Source organism: Mandrillus leucophaeus, unplaced genomic scaffold, assembly GCF_000951045.1.
Source record: "Mandrillus leucophaeus isolate KB7577 unplaced genomic scaffold, Mleu.le_1.0 Scaffold108, whole genome shotgun sequence".
NCBI classification, from domain to species: Eukaryota; Metazoa; Chordata; class Mammalia; order Primates; family Cercopithecidae; genus Mandrillus; species Mandrillus leucophaeus.
The window spans coordinates 3284825-3301146 of NW_012098987.1; the positions used below are offsets into that span (position 1 = coordinate 3284825).

The following is a 16322-nucleotide window of genomic DNA, read 5'->3' on the forward strand; positions in this document are numbered from 1 at the left end:
AAAAAAAAAAAATCAGTCACCCATTTTTCCCAAGTTTTTCTTTAATTCTTACATTAATCTGAATCTACAGGTTCCCTAAGCTTGTACAAAACATCTTTGTTGTCCTGGAACTTTTCCAGGATTTCTAGATTAGGAGCAGACATCCTCCCAGTCCCTCTGCAGCAGCTCCCAAAATCTTGAGCCACAATCGACTTGCTAAGCTAACCTATTGCCTGTGGGGAAAATGAAATACAAAAGAACCAGTACCTCAATTCTGCAGTGGAAAAACCAATTAGCAGCAGCTTGCCCCGTGATATTAGTTCCACCACACTTTCTGGCAAAGGAAATGAATGATTTTAAAGTGCGTAGGCATTTTATTACTGGGAAATGTAGATATATGATGCGGGAGATTCAGCTGTTGATGGGAAATAATGAAGAATTTCCCATTCCCCCTCTAATGCACTGTTTGGGATGGCTTCACCTCCTCTCCTCACAGTTCCAGCAGACATCTGAGCATGCCCTCTTTTCTTGCTCCGTGGTTGATGTGTTTGCTCAGCTGAATCAGAGCTTTGAGATTATTAAGAAACTGGAATGCCCTAATCCTGAAGCGTTATCTCACTTAATGAGAAGATTTGCAAAGGTAGGTTAAATAAAATGAGTCTTCTTTTTTTCTGGGTCTGTGGCGATCTGAAAAAATGCTATTGTTTTGTGGTGTTAGTCTTCTCTGACACCCCTACCCCAATTTATTTGTAATTCTCTACTAGTAAGTTCAGTTATTTCCAAGATTCCCATCTGATTTCCTGCACTTCCTATTTCTTTAATACGGATTTATCATCTTAAAAACCCATTTATTGTTCACATCGATGACTTAGCTACTTATAATCGAAGAAATTACCATAGATTTCCAAATTACTCACATTTCAAATGTGGTGTTTTCTAGCTGAAAGTAAGCCTTGGCAATTGCATATTCATTAATTAACTAACCTCCTACTTTTAAAATATTAAATAACAGCCAAAAATCATTTATTTAAACCATTCTTAGAGATGACACTCTTAGTCCTCTTGGATGATACTAATTTCCCAATATAGTGAAATCTATAGGAGAGTAATTCTAAAAATTCTCTAAGTGCTTTCTTGATGAGCAGCTGTGTTTGGGTGAATGCCAAGAAAAGAATGAAACTGGGTCATTAGGAATAGTGTTTGAAAAAGTATGTCACGTACTATTCTTGGAATTCTGTAGGATTTAGGGGAAGCAGGATCATATGAGAATTTAAAAATCCCAGGGTAAATATATTTAGGTTAATATATTTAGTAACATATTATAATTGTACCTGATATTAGAAAAGTAACTAGAATTCACCCTCAGAGTAGTCAAGCAGGTAGGTTATGTAAGTTGGGAGACACGAGTGCACGGTAACAGGGTAGAAGGAATGCTGAATTGAGATTTCTAGACCCGGAGCTCCAGCCACCCCTTGGTAGCTCTGACCTTTCTTCAGCTGTAATGCTGAACTTACCCACAATAAGCCTGCTGGGGTATAACCAAATGTACTGAATGGAAGTGTAAAAAGGTGGGAGGTCACAAGGAAGGTCTTAGAATCACACTCAGGAAAACACATTCTCTGAGGCAAGAAGAAAAGAATCAGTTCCATGTATTACTGAGGAGATGTGTGCTTTTATTGGCGCAATAAAAAAAATCAATTAAGTAAAACATTTTTAATCCATGGAAATTCAATAATATCCAATTGTCAACAGGAAATAATGTAATAACAATGAGAAGCATTTTCTGGAAAAGAAGAAATTAGTAATTTTCATTGAAAAAGAAATTCTCTTTTATTAGAATGATTTGAAAATCTCTTGCAAGCATTTTTCTTTAACTCTTGCAGTGACTTACTATACAGAATAATAAATAAAAAGCAAAATCAATTAAACATAAAAATAAGTAAAAATCAGTCAAATCCATTTTATCATTGTCAGCCTTTCTTTTTTCTTTTTTTCCTTTTTTTTTTTTTGAGACAGAGTCTCGCTCTGTCACTGCAGTACAGTGGCACAATCTCGGCTCACTGCAACCTTCACCTCCCAGGTTCAAGTGATTCTCCTGCCTCAGCCTCCCAAGAGTAGCTGGGATTATAGGTGTTCGCCACCATACCCGGCTAAGTTTTTCCATTTTTGGTGGAGAAGGGGTTTCTCCATGTTGGCCAGGCTGGTCCCAAACTCATTATCTGCCTTTCTATCTATAATTTGTATTTTATATAACAAAACAGATAAAAAATGGTTTGTGTTTACTGTAATTAGCCATTTCACAAGAACTGCAAACTATTGGAATTTGTTTTTATTTCATCAGATGTGACTGACTAATTCGTCTTGAAAACTCTACCCTTCTAAGTATTGGAATCCTTATATCAAAATATTCTAAAATCTCATTACCTTTATGGGATTTATATTGATTTAAACAGTCTCCTGGAGATAAGACATATTAATTGTATCTGTAGAGATTTTAAAAATTTTGCATTTTAAAATGGGATTTAAAGGGACAATTTATTCTTACTAAACAGGATATAAGACTGAAAAAGGTACCAAACAAAATGCTTCAAATTTCATGTCAAGAACATTCAGAAGCTATAATGAGTGATAAAATGGGTACATGAGTAGTCAATATTCCTATGACTATACTACTGCTCTTGACAAGTATGGGTAATTTAATTTTAAAAATAGATATGAAGTAATGTTATTTTTAATATTGCTTAAAAACAAACAAACAAATATTAAGTCCTGGTTATGAGCCTGGCTGTTTGCCAGGTGTGAGATACTGTGGTAAATGACGCACACATATTTCTATTCCTTGTTCTCTGGGAACATAATTAAAATTTTTAAAAATAATAATGATAATTAATTGAGCATTATTATATGCTAATCACTTTATATATTTTTGTATTCTTCACAACCATCTAATTAAATAAGTGCTATTATTTTCCCTCATTTCCATCCATGATGAAACACTAAAAATGTTTAAATAATTGAAATGATATGGATAGAATCCTTTCAACCACTAAACTATACTCCCTTCTCATTCTGGTGTGATCAGAACTAAGTTAGAAATTTGGAGAATAGAATCTCACTATTTGTTTTTTACCCTTAAGGTCAAACCCAGGCATTTATGGTGGCAGAAATGGGAGACCCCATCTTACGTTGGATGTGTTAAAATGCATTACATAAATCAGTGAAGTCACATTTCTAATGTTGCTGAACCAACAGACAGTTTTCTTATCTTCCTTGTGTTGTTCTAATACTGCATTGTTCCATGCATAAAATGTGAATGAAAAGATGGATTTTGAACCACACTTCTTATCTTACTGATCATAAGAGCAATGCACTAGATGGAATAACTGGAAGTGTTGGCAGGATATTTAGCCCGCTCCTAATAGGGTGGCATTAGCTCAGAAAAACACAATGCCTTTGTCTGAGTAATTGATGGCCATCCTACTCAATACTCCACCAGTAGCTGTGTGTCAAATCAGAACTGATCATAGCTGAAAGATATTTTAGTCACCCTGTCTGATCCTTTAAATGCAGCAGAATCACTCTCTGTACTGCCACACTGCCATTAGAATTTCATGTTATTTAATCTGGAACTTTTTGAATAGCAGCTCTTAACAGGTATCCATAAAAGAACCCTCTACTCCTCATGACTGTTTCTTTAGAACAAGATGCAGCAGCCCCTGCTAGGCTGTTTGTTCCCTCCCTCTGCACTGACTCTCTTCTGAAGACCAGTAGTTCCCCAAAGATAAAATCATGACCGAAGCTCACACACCCAGAAGTCCTATGTTCCAGGCCTTGCCAGGTGCCCCTTCCATCACAGCTCCTCTCTGAAGACTTACCTCCACCCTGTCATGCATTCGTTAAGATAGTGCTTCTCAAACTTTGTATGCATTGGAATTACCTTAGACTTGTTAAAACCCAGACAGATGGGGACCACCTCTAGCATTTCTGACTCGGTAATTTGGGATAGGACCAGATAATCTGCATGTCCAACAAGTTGCCAGGTGATGCTTATAATGCTACTGATTCCAGAACTACATTCTGAGAACCAATGAGTTAAGCATGTCATAAGCAACAGCTTATTAGTATTAAAGAGCTATTGTGTGGTAGTGGTTTACTTAGCTGAATAAATTAGAATGAAATTGAAGTTGCCCACAAAATGTACATTGCACGCTCTCGTTCAAGTGACATCGTACATTAGTAAAGATGGGAGTTATTATAGCAGTGTACTTGCAACTCTTACAGGCACATAGCTTTAAGCTATATTCTTTTTTTTTTTTTTTTTTTGAGACAGTCTCGCTCTGTCACCTAGGCTGGATATATTCTATATGACTGTGCACTTTTTCTTACCTGCAGCCCATCCTGGCTTGCTAACGATTGGCGTTTGTAGGCTAGTACATGTGACATCCCAGGATCCCTTGTCTCTAAGCATAAATTCAAGGGACTAGGGTTTTTCTGTGAAGTATACTCAAGCTGTAGGCCATAGGGCATACTTCAAGAATGATTGTAAAGAATATCCAGCTTCCTCTTTCTTCTTTAGAAAACAATAAAAAACAAAAAACAAAACCCAGGCTGTTCAGCAAGTCACCCGGCAGCTGTAGGATGTAGAGGAAGCAAAATCATAAGAATTTAAAAATCTCACATGGCACTAAGTTGTAGAGGATTTTCACATAGCCCAAACTTTACCTTAAGTAAGTTACAATGTCTGAGTTACAACGATTGCCTAAAGTCAGGTTTATGGTTTGTGTTTATATGTTGTTGTGTATGCAATACAATATAATGATTCTCCAAGTTTATGATGCCATCAAGACGCTGTAGACTGAGAGTAGTGTTCATATGTACGAACGAATAAGTATTTCATAGGTAAGTCCAAAGTAATTCAACGTTATGTCTAAAGTAAAATTTGAAGAGACACATTTGGAAGATAATTCAGTCTGATCAACCATCTGTTTATCAGGATTTATTGGTCTGCTGCTTGATAACATTTTATATTTTTCAAGGTCAACTTTGTATTTGAGTTGATGCATATTATCACGTTACTGTGTACTTCAACACACTATTGATTTTCTGTCCGTATGTTATCTCTTATTTCAGGATTTCATTGTGATTTTAAAAGTGTGTAAGCAAGCTTATAATCAATTTAGCAAATTCAGGTTTATAAATTAAACATTCTTCTTCAGCTTAACTCTTTGGAGTGTCTCCCTCAGTTGATTTTGAGCCACTAAGAAAATTCAGATATATGTTGTACAAATAAGAAAATAAAAGCTTTTTAGTCTTTACTTTGCTATCAAAAGAGATGACATTTCTACTGCTATTTGCCTTACCTCTTCTAAGAAAATCATATCTACATTCGGCTTATAATTTAATCTGTGTATAAAAGCAGTAGAGTGCAAACTCATTCATGCATCTTTAAGTAATTGAAATAAAATTTAATTAACGTAGTTTATTTTCCTCTGTTTTGCATAATTAATGAACGCAGAGGGCATTCTTAGGCTCAGAAACAGTTATTAGAGAGAGAAAAAAATGTAGAACTAAGATGAAAAAGGCAGCAAGAAGGTAACTTAGGATTCAACTTTACAGTGTATTTGTAAACTACATACTTACCTGGGTTAAGTTCACAATGTTTTCTTTCTCAGACTATCAACAAAGTGCTGCTCCAGTATGCTGCAATTGTATCAAGTGATTTCAGTTCCTATTGTGATAAGGAAAATGTGGTAAGTAAAAGTGTCTCTACTCTCAAGTATCTCTCAGCTGAGATTTACTTCTTCAAAGTATGAGTAAGCAAGAGAAATTGTTGGCTTTCAGTTTTCATATAGGATAATAAGAAATAAGGATCTTAAGAAGTTGAAAACTTCTCCAGGGTTCTTGAACTGGTTTTAATCCAGGATTTACAGGAAGGTTGAGAGTGTCTCAGTGCCAGCCAATTTGTGGTTTTCCATGTAATAAGGAACAAGACTAGAATAAATAATTGAAAATTCACGTACTCATAAAATACTGAAGCTGGGAAAAACAAGAGACTTAAAAATTAGATGAGTATTGGCACCAACTAGTTTCATGTTGGCACTAATACTAAAATAAGTGTAATTTAGTCTTTCAGTTTTCAAATAAATTGCAAAGGTTAATATATGCGACAATGCTGATTTCTATTCTGAATTATTAAAATAGCTTTTTTAGATGATTGAGAAAATGTTTATAAAATTCAAACTAGTATTGAAACTTAATAAAAGGCATAAAGAAAAGTGAGACAAAGGTATTTGACATATAGTCAGATTTATTTTATGATGGAAGGTGAAAGCTTTCTTATCAATTCGTAATATTAGGAGAAATACAATGGCAGCATTGTAAACATTTTGAAAAACAGTAGCTCTGAAAAAAAAAGTGTTTAAAAAATGAGTATAGGGTTTTTTTAAAAAAAAAAAAAAAAAGAAAAAGAAAAACCAGTTTTTCCCCCTCAAAAAATCAGTTTCGCTATCAGGTGAATCTAAATTATTCTAAAGAAAGCTACTAGTTTTCTCCCTGAAACCTCATTGACCTCTTGCTGACAGCTCATTAAGATAAGTCAGTCCTAATGGTTCTTGAGAATTCTATAAGATGCTTCTTTTCCTTAAATTAATATGCTGCCCAGCAATTTTATTAGAACTTTTTGACAACTCAAACAATGATTTCTAATTACTCTTGATTATTCTCAAAAGGCAAGATATTTATTTATTGAAAGTATGTTATTTCTGATTAAAAGATAATACATGTCTAAGGTGTTACATTGAAAATGCAAACAGTATCTGATAGTTTCACAAGAGGATCTTGTTTATATTAGGACAGCCAAATTGAAGATTTTGAAAGGTGGCCGTGAACTCCTAAGGCTAATTCCTGCCATTCAGAAAGGCAAATTAGTTTTTAAAAGCCCCTGCAGAGTTCCACGTTATGTATTAACATTCTATATTTTACATTGAATAAACACTGAGATAAAAATCATAACCCAGTGTTTATTATATTATTCTATGTACCCTTTCTGTAGGTTTTATACTTTTAAAAATTAAATCTTTATAAAAAGAACCAAACGCCCTCCAAATATTACAACAAAGGAACTTCCTTTTCCTTCCCTGGGTGCTTTTCCTCCATAATTACTAATATCTTGACCAGCCTTATATGCTATTGCTTAAATGCCAAATATCATTTTAGCTTTTATAAAAGAATATCACTTGGTTACTTGGCTTATGTTTTCATTCAAGGCAAATTGAAGTGCTTTTGTACATTTCCATGAGCATATATAGTTACTATTACAGACACTTATTTATAATTATTTCAATATAAGATTTCAATATCAAGACCACTGAAACTTGTACATCTTTCAGTATATCTATGGTAATGTAAATTTCATCTGCAAATTGAGCTAGAAGCATCTAAAGATAGACATCATTTAAGATATGAGCATAATATAGGCCAGGTTTGGAAGCTCACACCCATAATTCCAGCATTTTGGGAGGCCGAGGTGGGCAGATCACCTGAGGTCAGGAGTTCAAGACCAGCGTGGCCAACATGGTGAAACCCTGTCTCTACTAAAAATACAAAATTAACCAGGCATGGTTGAGTGCACCTGTAATCCAAGCTACTTGGGAGGCTGAGGCAGGAGAATTGCTTGAACGCAGGAGATGGAGGTTGCAGTGAGTCAAGATTGTGCCATTGCACTCCAGCCTGGCCAAAAAAGAGCGAAACTCTGTCTCAAAAACAAACAAACAAAAAAGATATGGCCATAACATTTGAGTTCTCAGGGTTTAGAATTAAAGACCAGAGTTAAATAAAATATCCATGTCAGAATAATTTGTTTTCTATTGTAACATTTTAAATTTGAAATGGGTCAAAATATTTTTATTCATTTTATTTCACATTCCAAAATATAGCAAGACATCACAATCTAAATTAGAATTACTTTTATTTTGAATAATTTAAAAAATATTTTTAAACTCAGAAATACTTCGACCATGTAGAAATATTCCTAGTCTGAAAGACACTAACTTTCATATTCACTATGTTTCAGTTTCCTGACTTTGTTCCAGATTGAGATATAATTAAAGGTATTATTATATTTTTAGGGAAAAAATCAAGATATGAAAATAGGAAGATACAAATTACTTTAACATAGGTTGTTTTATCTTACTAAACTCCTCAAAAAGTAATATCCTTGAATTAGGGTAATGTTTCCTTTGCTGTCAGTTTCTTTTTTTCATTTACTATGAAGTTGTTCTTTTTTTCATTTACAATGAAGTTGTTGAAAGTAAAAACTTTCATGATTAAATTTAAGGTGAATTTGTGTAATCTGTTCCCAGGAGCAGTTTGATGAATTGATTCAGTAAAATTGAACTTTGAATATTTCAAGGTCAGGGAAATGTTAATGAAAAGGGAGAGTCTCGTATTTATTTTTGTCTCCCTCTGGATAACTGCATCTCTTTTTTTTCTCTGTAGTTTAACTTGGGGTCAATAGCGATCCATGTCAAGTGAGCCAAACTGTCCATGTTCATTTGGTTCTCAGTAGCTCTTTTTAATCAGAAATCATCATAGTAAGAAGAGTTGGCAGCTGGCCTTTCTTTATAAAGCTGGTACTAGGGTCCTGTTATATGTGACAGTAAAGATTAGCTTGAATGTTAATATCAAATAATCTAAGAAGAGTCTATCAAGCTAACTTAGACCTATGGGAAACCAGGTGATAGTAACCCCTCACCCATGTAGTCTTACTGCTTCTCATTATAAGTCATTGTTTTACTTTGACCTTGGATTTCTCCCTGATGTGATTGCCCAGATTCACACCAAATCTTCCCATTCTGCAATTAAAAATAAGTGCCAATGACCCTACCTCCTAGTGAAAAGATAGGCTATTCGCTTAGTTTGTAGAGTTGGGTCAAGATGCAGAATCCTCTGAAAATGTGGCCCTACTCACTATGGAAAGGACTAAGCCCAGATCAAGTAGTACTCAATCATGGCTATGGATCAGAATCATTTGTGGAACATATTGATTCAGCTAATTAAAACAGAATCTTTGGGGGATACATCTCAGATATCTGTGTTAAAAAATAAAGTTTTTAAGTGACTGGAATCAAGGAAACAGAAAGGAATTTTTAAATTGTTTGCATAAATCAAAGTGATGATGTGGTCACTTTAAGAGTGAAGTAGAAAGTTTTTCAAAGGTCATTAATGTGGCTAAAGTAATAATAAAATCTTTCCACTGATAAGAGCTAACACCTCTCTGACATCCCGTGAGTCCTTTGCATGACTCTGGTTACTGGCTTATTTCCCAGCAACTTGGAAGATACATCCATTTTCCTTCCTTTGTCTGTTTATCTTTCTGTGTCTGTTTTCCTCTGATATACTGGCTCTTAGGAATCAATATGCAGCAAAGATTAAATGACTCTGTAACTATTATGAATTGTTTTCTAATTGTGGATTAATTTTAACTATTCTAAGTTCACATCTAGACCTGTCACAAAGCTTTACATCTTTGTTATTGTTATATTTCTGGATCCTTGGAAACAAGTAGAGAAACATTTTCTAAGCCTGTATTTATTATATGTACACCACTGGGCAGTAGTTTGTGAGTAAGAAAAGCAGAAAGAGACACAGCAGCATGTACAAGGTATTTAAGGTTGGCCAGTGAGAGTGAAAACCAACTCAAATGTAAAGCAATATAAAACAAATGCCAAGTGAGAGAGAAGATAAAATCCAGGAAAAAAGAACACTCTAACCTAAATGATGGATATGAGTCAAATAAGCAAAGAGGAAAATGAGAAGAGAAATACGGGTTAAAGCCAGAGGCAAAAGGCTTTGAATACCAGCATGTGGTCTTTATCTGCAGCCAGAAAATATATTTAAGTTTATTTTTTATATGTTTTTGCATATAAAAGAATCACATGGTATTTTGTTTTCTAAAACAGTAAAATAATAGAAGAATTTAAGCTAACCTTTTTCTAAAAGTAAATCTCTAAAAGCAAAAAATGTGCTTACTTTCTAAGTATGAAAATGTTACAATGTTAAAGATAAAAGAAACTTTAGCAGCAAAGTTTTGCTCCAACGGTTTATTGTCTGAGTATGTTATTAAATTTCATTCCCCAATGTGGCATTATATTTTTCCATTTCCCTTCTTAACTGTTACAAACTATAATGTCGAAATGGCAGAATTATTGTATATATCAAATATACTAGGAAGCCAAGATAGCTATTTGTAACCACCTGTTAAGTTAAACTCATCCAACAATTTTATATAAAATCATTGCTCATAATATTCTGTTTTTCTATATTTAAAGCCCTGTATCTTGATGAACAATATTCAACAATTGCGGGTCCAGCTGGAAAAAATGTTTGAATCAATGGGAGGGAAAGAGGTGGGTATCTTTTTCTCCTACGTTTGCTAAAATCTTACTTAGAGATTATTAGCAGCGTATCTCTTGCTATGAAAGAGTCTTAAGTTTTAACATGGCTAACTAAGAACAGGAGTTGATAATAATCTAAAATGTCATTAGCAACTAAAATGATTATTATCCACAACAGAATACTTTAGTACACACATTAGAAGTATGAGTGGGAGGCAGAAGATAGTAGCCTTTGGTCTTATGTGTGTGCGCATGTGTGCTGGTATGTGCAGTCGCATATACACGCATATATATTTGTATGCTAATGATTTGGAAAGTTCCATAAATTGTGTTTTTCACTGTCTTGTACAATGTCAGTTTGATATCAATGTTCTGAAATATGCTTTGTGGTGCTATTTGTTTTTGATGTACTGGTAGTTTAGTTTATTTTTTTTTTGAGAGGAGTCTCGCTCTGTCGCCCAGGCTGGAGTGCAGTGGCACAATCTCGGCTCACTGCAAGCTCTGCCTCCCGGGTTCACGCCATTCTCCTGACAGGCGCCCACCACCAGGCCCGGCTAATTTTTTTGTATTTTTAGTAGAGACGGGGTTTCACCATGTTAGCCAGGATGGTCTCGATCTCCTGACCTCGTGATCCACCCACCTCGGCCTCCCAAAGTGCTGGGATTACAGGCGTGACCCACCGTGCCCAGCCGGTAGTTTATTTTTCACATCGAGAAAGTTGTCAAAAATGTGTTGTGTGCTGTGTCTGTAATGTGTCGTGTCTTTGTCTAACATCTTTGACTTGCAATTCCATGAGCAGAAGAAGGAAGGAGAAAGATTCTTTTATGAGGTTTGTGATAGTAAGCATCTTTTCCCTTACCTGGCTGTTTCCTCCAACCTTCACTCCTTACCTAAAGATCATTGCATTTTCTACTTATTCTCATTTGCTTGTTTGGAACAGACAGAGAGTGAAATACTAGCTATGCACCTGCATCTTCCTGCCTGCCACAGTCTTCTCTTTCATAAACTGACCTAAGCATTCAGGGATTGAGGACTGGAGAAGGTGCTGAGAGGGAGGGTCACGAAGCAGGGTTTCTCCCCATGCCCTCATTCCCCTTGAAACAATCTCAAGGGCAGTTATGTCAAGAATATGTAGATAGATATTTCTGTTTAAGATTCCTTTACATTGTTCCTTCCTGTGGGAAAGTTTCTGAGATGTGCGTAATGCTAAGATGCATTTCAAAGTAAATATCCCTTTTATTTCTAAATTTATGTGGCTACAAATGTTTCTTTTAAGATTTTCTTATTCCCATGTGAGTTTGCTTTTAACCTCAAGGAGATGTTTTTACACTTCCCCAATGTCTATTTCTTTTTCAGTATTTTGAAAAATGAACTTGCTATTTAGCATTCTACAATGGAGAAACACTAGAATACATGTGCGATGATGCAAAACTTTAAAAAAATGAACCTTTTTGAGCTGTGCCTTCGTTGCAATCTCAGTTTTATTTGTATAAAATAAGGCCTCATTCCTTAAAGTGTGTTAATGCTTTATGTAAAGTTTGAGGTCATTGATCTTATTTTGAAATTATTCTGCTGAATTAGGTGAGCACAACCAATTAAGGAACATAACATGAGATTTCCTTTCCAATTTGACTGATGTTTTATATTCAGACTTGAAGTCCACTTAGCATTTAGAAAAATGATGAAGAAATTATTGATTTCATCTGGGAAATATTATCTCCTTTCTGTAAATTTTAAAGCCCACAAATCATTTAAGAATAAAGTTCTATTTAAAATGTCATATTTCCATAAATTTCTCCTTATGCTACTTATGCTATTTCATTACTATTCTGTGTTTGAACTCTAATGTGAATAACATATTGCTGAACTGAATTTAACCAGACAAATCAGACCTGTACTTAAAGAAAACTGTATGGGCCAAGTCCCTTGCTCATTAAAAATGTTATAAAGTGGCTTCTTCACCAGTCAAAACTGAATTCCTTATTTCAGATAGAATTGCTGGTTTGAAATATACAGGTTTCACACTATATATTTTATTTCAAATATATGACTAAACCATATAACTCCTCCTCTTATTGAAGAAAATAATGAAAACAAATACTGAACTTGGTGCCTTCTCCCTTTAAAGCTCTTGCAATGTCTATTTGATAAAGTCCTCAGACACAATTTAAGAAGAAAACGTAATTAAATCAGTGAAATAAAATGAATGCCTAGATTCTAACAATGTAATCTGCTCCTTTGTTTTTCTAAATATTTTTTTCATTTATTTCCTTCCTTTCTCTACCCTTTTCTGTGATTTTCTATTTCTCCTGTTTTCTTTTTCTCCTATGCATAGATCTTTTCTCTTATTCTCTTCCATTTTCAGCTCAAAGTTTTAGGTAGGGCCAGTCAGAGTTGGCACAGAGATTGATGAAATGTCAGGAGGAAGCAAGACTTGCATTCAAGTCTGAGTGCATCATGTGTCCTCCCAGAAAACAGAAGCTTAATTGATACAGAATTATGATAGAGTTTCTGATTACTCTGGGGTCTCTAGGCAACATAATTTCAAAATAATAAGCAGAGTTCTTCCAATATTGTTGTATAAACATAGCAGTATCTAAATGGTTTCCTTAACTTAGGACTTTTATAAAGATGAAAAAGGATTTGATTGAAAATTACAGCATTCACCCTTTGATATGAGAAAATTACAGAATTCACCCTTTCATATGCAACATGTGATACAGACATGTTCAGGGGCCTTTAAAAGTTATACAATGTGTTCCAATTCAAATTCCCATTTTTTCCTTGCAGTGGAACTGGTTGTAAAACCTTTGACTGGTATTGTAACCAGTTCCACTGTAAATAAGGGAAATATTCCAGGCTAGACCTTATTCTTCTTTTAAGAGCTTCTTTTTATTTTATCCCGCACCATCTGTGCTGAGATACGTACTTCTTGCTATATAAATTAAATAGCAAATAATTGCTTGTGCACTTGCTCAAAATGGTTTTTAATGCTATGTGTTTATTAGTTGGCTTCTAACAACAGCATTGCTTTCCTCTAATATTATACCATCTGCAAAGTGCTGGCTGCTTACAGGCATGACTGTGCGCTGCTGCAGCTCCCTGCTGCTTTAACCTGATCACCGTGTAGTTGAGGCAGCTGTTTTTCCTTCACAGAATCAGCCTCTTTTCCCTCTGGAAATAAAAAGTGTTTAAAACCTTTCTTCAGTGGAAAAATCCATTCTCTGTATGGAGTTCAAATGGAAGCATTGCTTTAACACCATGATGATCTTGGGATTATGTTTTTGACAATGGTTCCTAAAACAGTCACTTAAGCAATCTTTGTTAGACAGTTGCATGCACAATATCCTATGGGCCATGTCAGCACATTTACTTTCTAATGCCCTATTTAGGGCGGAAAAAAAGTCAAAAGAGAAAAGCAAACCACTAATTTTCTTCTCCTATAAAAGTGATTTTCCAACATACTTCTCTGCATACAAATCAGGGGCATGTTTTGGCATAACATCTCTGATTCCTCTAGAGAATATAAAAAAATAAATCTCACAAATCATGAAGAAAAACTAACCTTTAGGAATAGAGTACAGAGTCTGTTTTTTAAAAAGCACCTCAGGGGATTTTTTCTGTGGATACAGTTTTGGGAATCACTATACTAAAACAAATAAAATAGCCAGCCCATGTTATAGATGTATTAGAGCTACAAGTTAATTTACACTACAATCCCTGTACAATATTACCTGTCCCTTTATGACACAATAACAACAAAATGATTATCAGGGTGCCATGTAATAATTTTCATTCATTGGTGAGTGATTACTTTGGGTTACATTATGTTAATAGCTTAATTATTCCATGAATATAATTTATTATCTATCAATTGCAAATAATTACTTAGCTTGTATTCATTTTGTAATAAAAACACATTGCTGAAGCCGGTGAAAAGGATTTATCATTAATTTGCAATCTAATATATACAGGTATATGAAAAAAATCCAAAATTTAATTTCTTTTCAGGAAGTTTTAAGATATGGATTTTGAAACTCTAAAGAACTTGTATTATGATAATTGATTTAGAAGGTGCATTTATCCTTCACAATATTTTATTGGTGCAGTCATTTTAAATGGTAGAATCCACAGTTATCCATCAGACCGCTAACTGTTGATGTTACTTCAAATTGTAGTTAGCCATTATTAATATATTTAGGGGAAAAGAAGGGTTCGTTTGTTCAGCTAAATTATTTTAATCTGTTGACCACAGGCAGCTCAATTAGGTAAAATGATAATGCTATTTTTATTGTTATGACTCAAAAAAGGATTGACTCTTCTGTGTCATATGCATGGTGGTAAAATTTCCCATGAGAGTAACTTCACATAAGTCCAGGCAGAATGAAACCAAGGAATCTGGACCCTAATCCCATTATTCTAAATATATGTATCTTTTAATGGTCAACTAAATTATTCTTTTATTTCAGAGATGTATATCTATGTCGCTTTTAATTTTTAATGAGAAATTTGATGTGTCAACTAGAAATTGCATCTGACTGCCCAAAAGTGTGTGTATGTAGCTCATTGAAATTCATTGTAATACCTATTAGCCACATGCACTCAGTCATTAGCTAAGCAACCCTAGAACAGGAAGGAAAAACAGTAATCTTCAGCATTTTTCACTTGCCACTATCCTCTCACCTTTATATGTGCTGAGGCAACAGGAGATGAAAGATCAGAGTTTTAAAGGAAATAATACTCCATGACAGTAGTTCTTCTTGAACTTCAGCAGGCATCAGAACTACCTGATGAGTTTATGAAAACGCACGTCACTGAACTCTACCCCCAGTGTATTGATTCAGTGTATTTGGGGCAGGGCCAGGTGATTTGCGTTTCTAAGGAATCTCTGGGTGATGCTGATGCTACTGGTCTGGGGACCATGCTTTGAGAATTGCTGCTCTATGCTTTTTCAAAAGGAATAAGGCCAGGTGTGGTAGCTCATGCCTGTAATCCCAGCACTTTGGGAGGCCAAAGTGGGTGGATCACCTGAGGTCAAGAGTTCGCGATCAGCCTAACATGGCAAAAACCTGTTTCTACTAAAAATACCAAAAATTAACCAGGCATGGTGGCGGGCACCCGTAATCTCAGATATAGCGGCCAAATTTTACGTTCAGGTTTCTAATCTGTCTCACCTTTTCTTAATATAGAGATATAGGTTACTAGTTAATACATTAATAAGAATTAATCTACTCTTCTCATATTTTCAGGAATGACAAAATATAGAATAAAGTAAATTATCAAGTATATATTAGCTAATAAAATAGACCATTTCAAATTGTCACATATCTTTCTTTCAGTTCTAAAACTGTTTTCTAAAGCAATTTGAAAAGTTCTTCTTATTTCGTTAGAATATCCATTGTTGCCTACTTGTATGTATTTTATCTTCAGGTGGGCAGAAGTTGGGGTACAAAATAAAAAGATTTTTTAATGCCTAGGGCCCCAAGGAGATTACAAGGTGTAGGAGATTTGGTGAAACAATAATTAGACTAGAGATGCCTTTTAGCACTTACTGAAGGATATTCAGAAGCCAGCTGTTCCACGTCTTTCCACACCACCGTAAGCGTCTCTTCCCCTTGGGGCTGACTGCTGTATGAAGAAACGATGTGAGCACACTGAATATGGTGACAGAATTTACTCCTTCACTAATTCATTCAACAAATATTTATTTGCTGAGCACTTGTTATGAGCTGTAAATTTTACTAGGAACTGGAGATACATTAATTACTAAGATGTAGACCCCATCATCAAAGAAGTTTTTAGGGGAATCAGAGCAATTAAAGAGATAAGGTTTGTGAGAAAAAAACAAGAACACTTCCTAAATGTGAACATATCCTTCAGATGAAAGTTTTAATTGTTACAACTTATCCTACAACAATTCAGAAATAAACTCAAACCTCACCTGTTGTT

The 16322-nt window shown here is 34.7% G+C and overlaps 1 protein-coding gene across 1 annotated transcript in view; it reads left to right on the forward strand.

Annotated features, from left to right (window-relative positions):
• Positions 1-16322, forward strand: part of UNC13C (unc-13 homolog C (C. elegans)) — a 690296-nt gene that overhangs the window by 550338 nt on the left and 123636 nt on the right. The window contains exons 22-23 of the mRNA XM_011986478.1: positions 5652-5729; positions 10308-10385. Of these exons, the coding sequence (XP_011841868.1) occupies positions 5652-5729; positions 10308-10385 (156 nt within the window). The remainder of the gene's footprint in view (positions 1-5651; positions 5730-10307; positions 10386-16322) is intronic.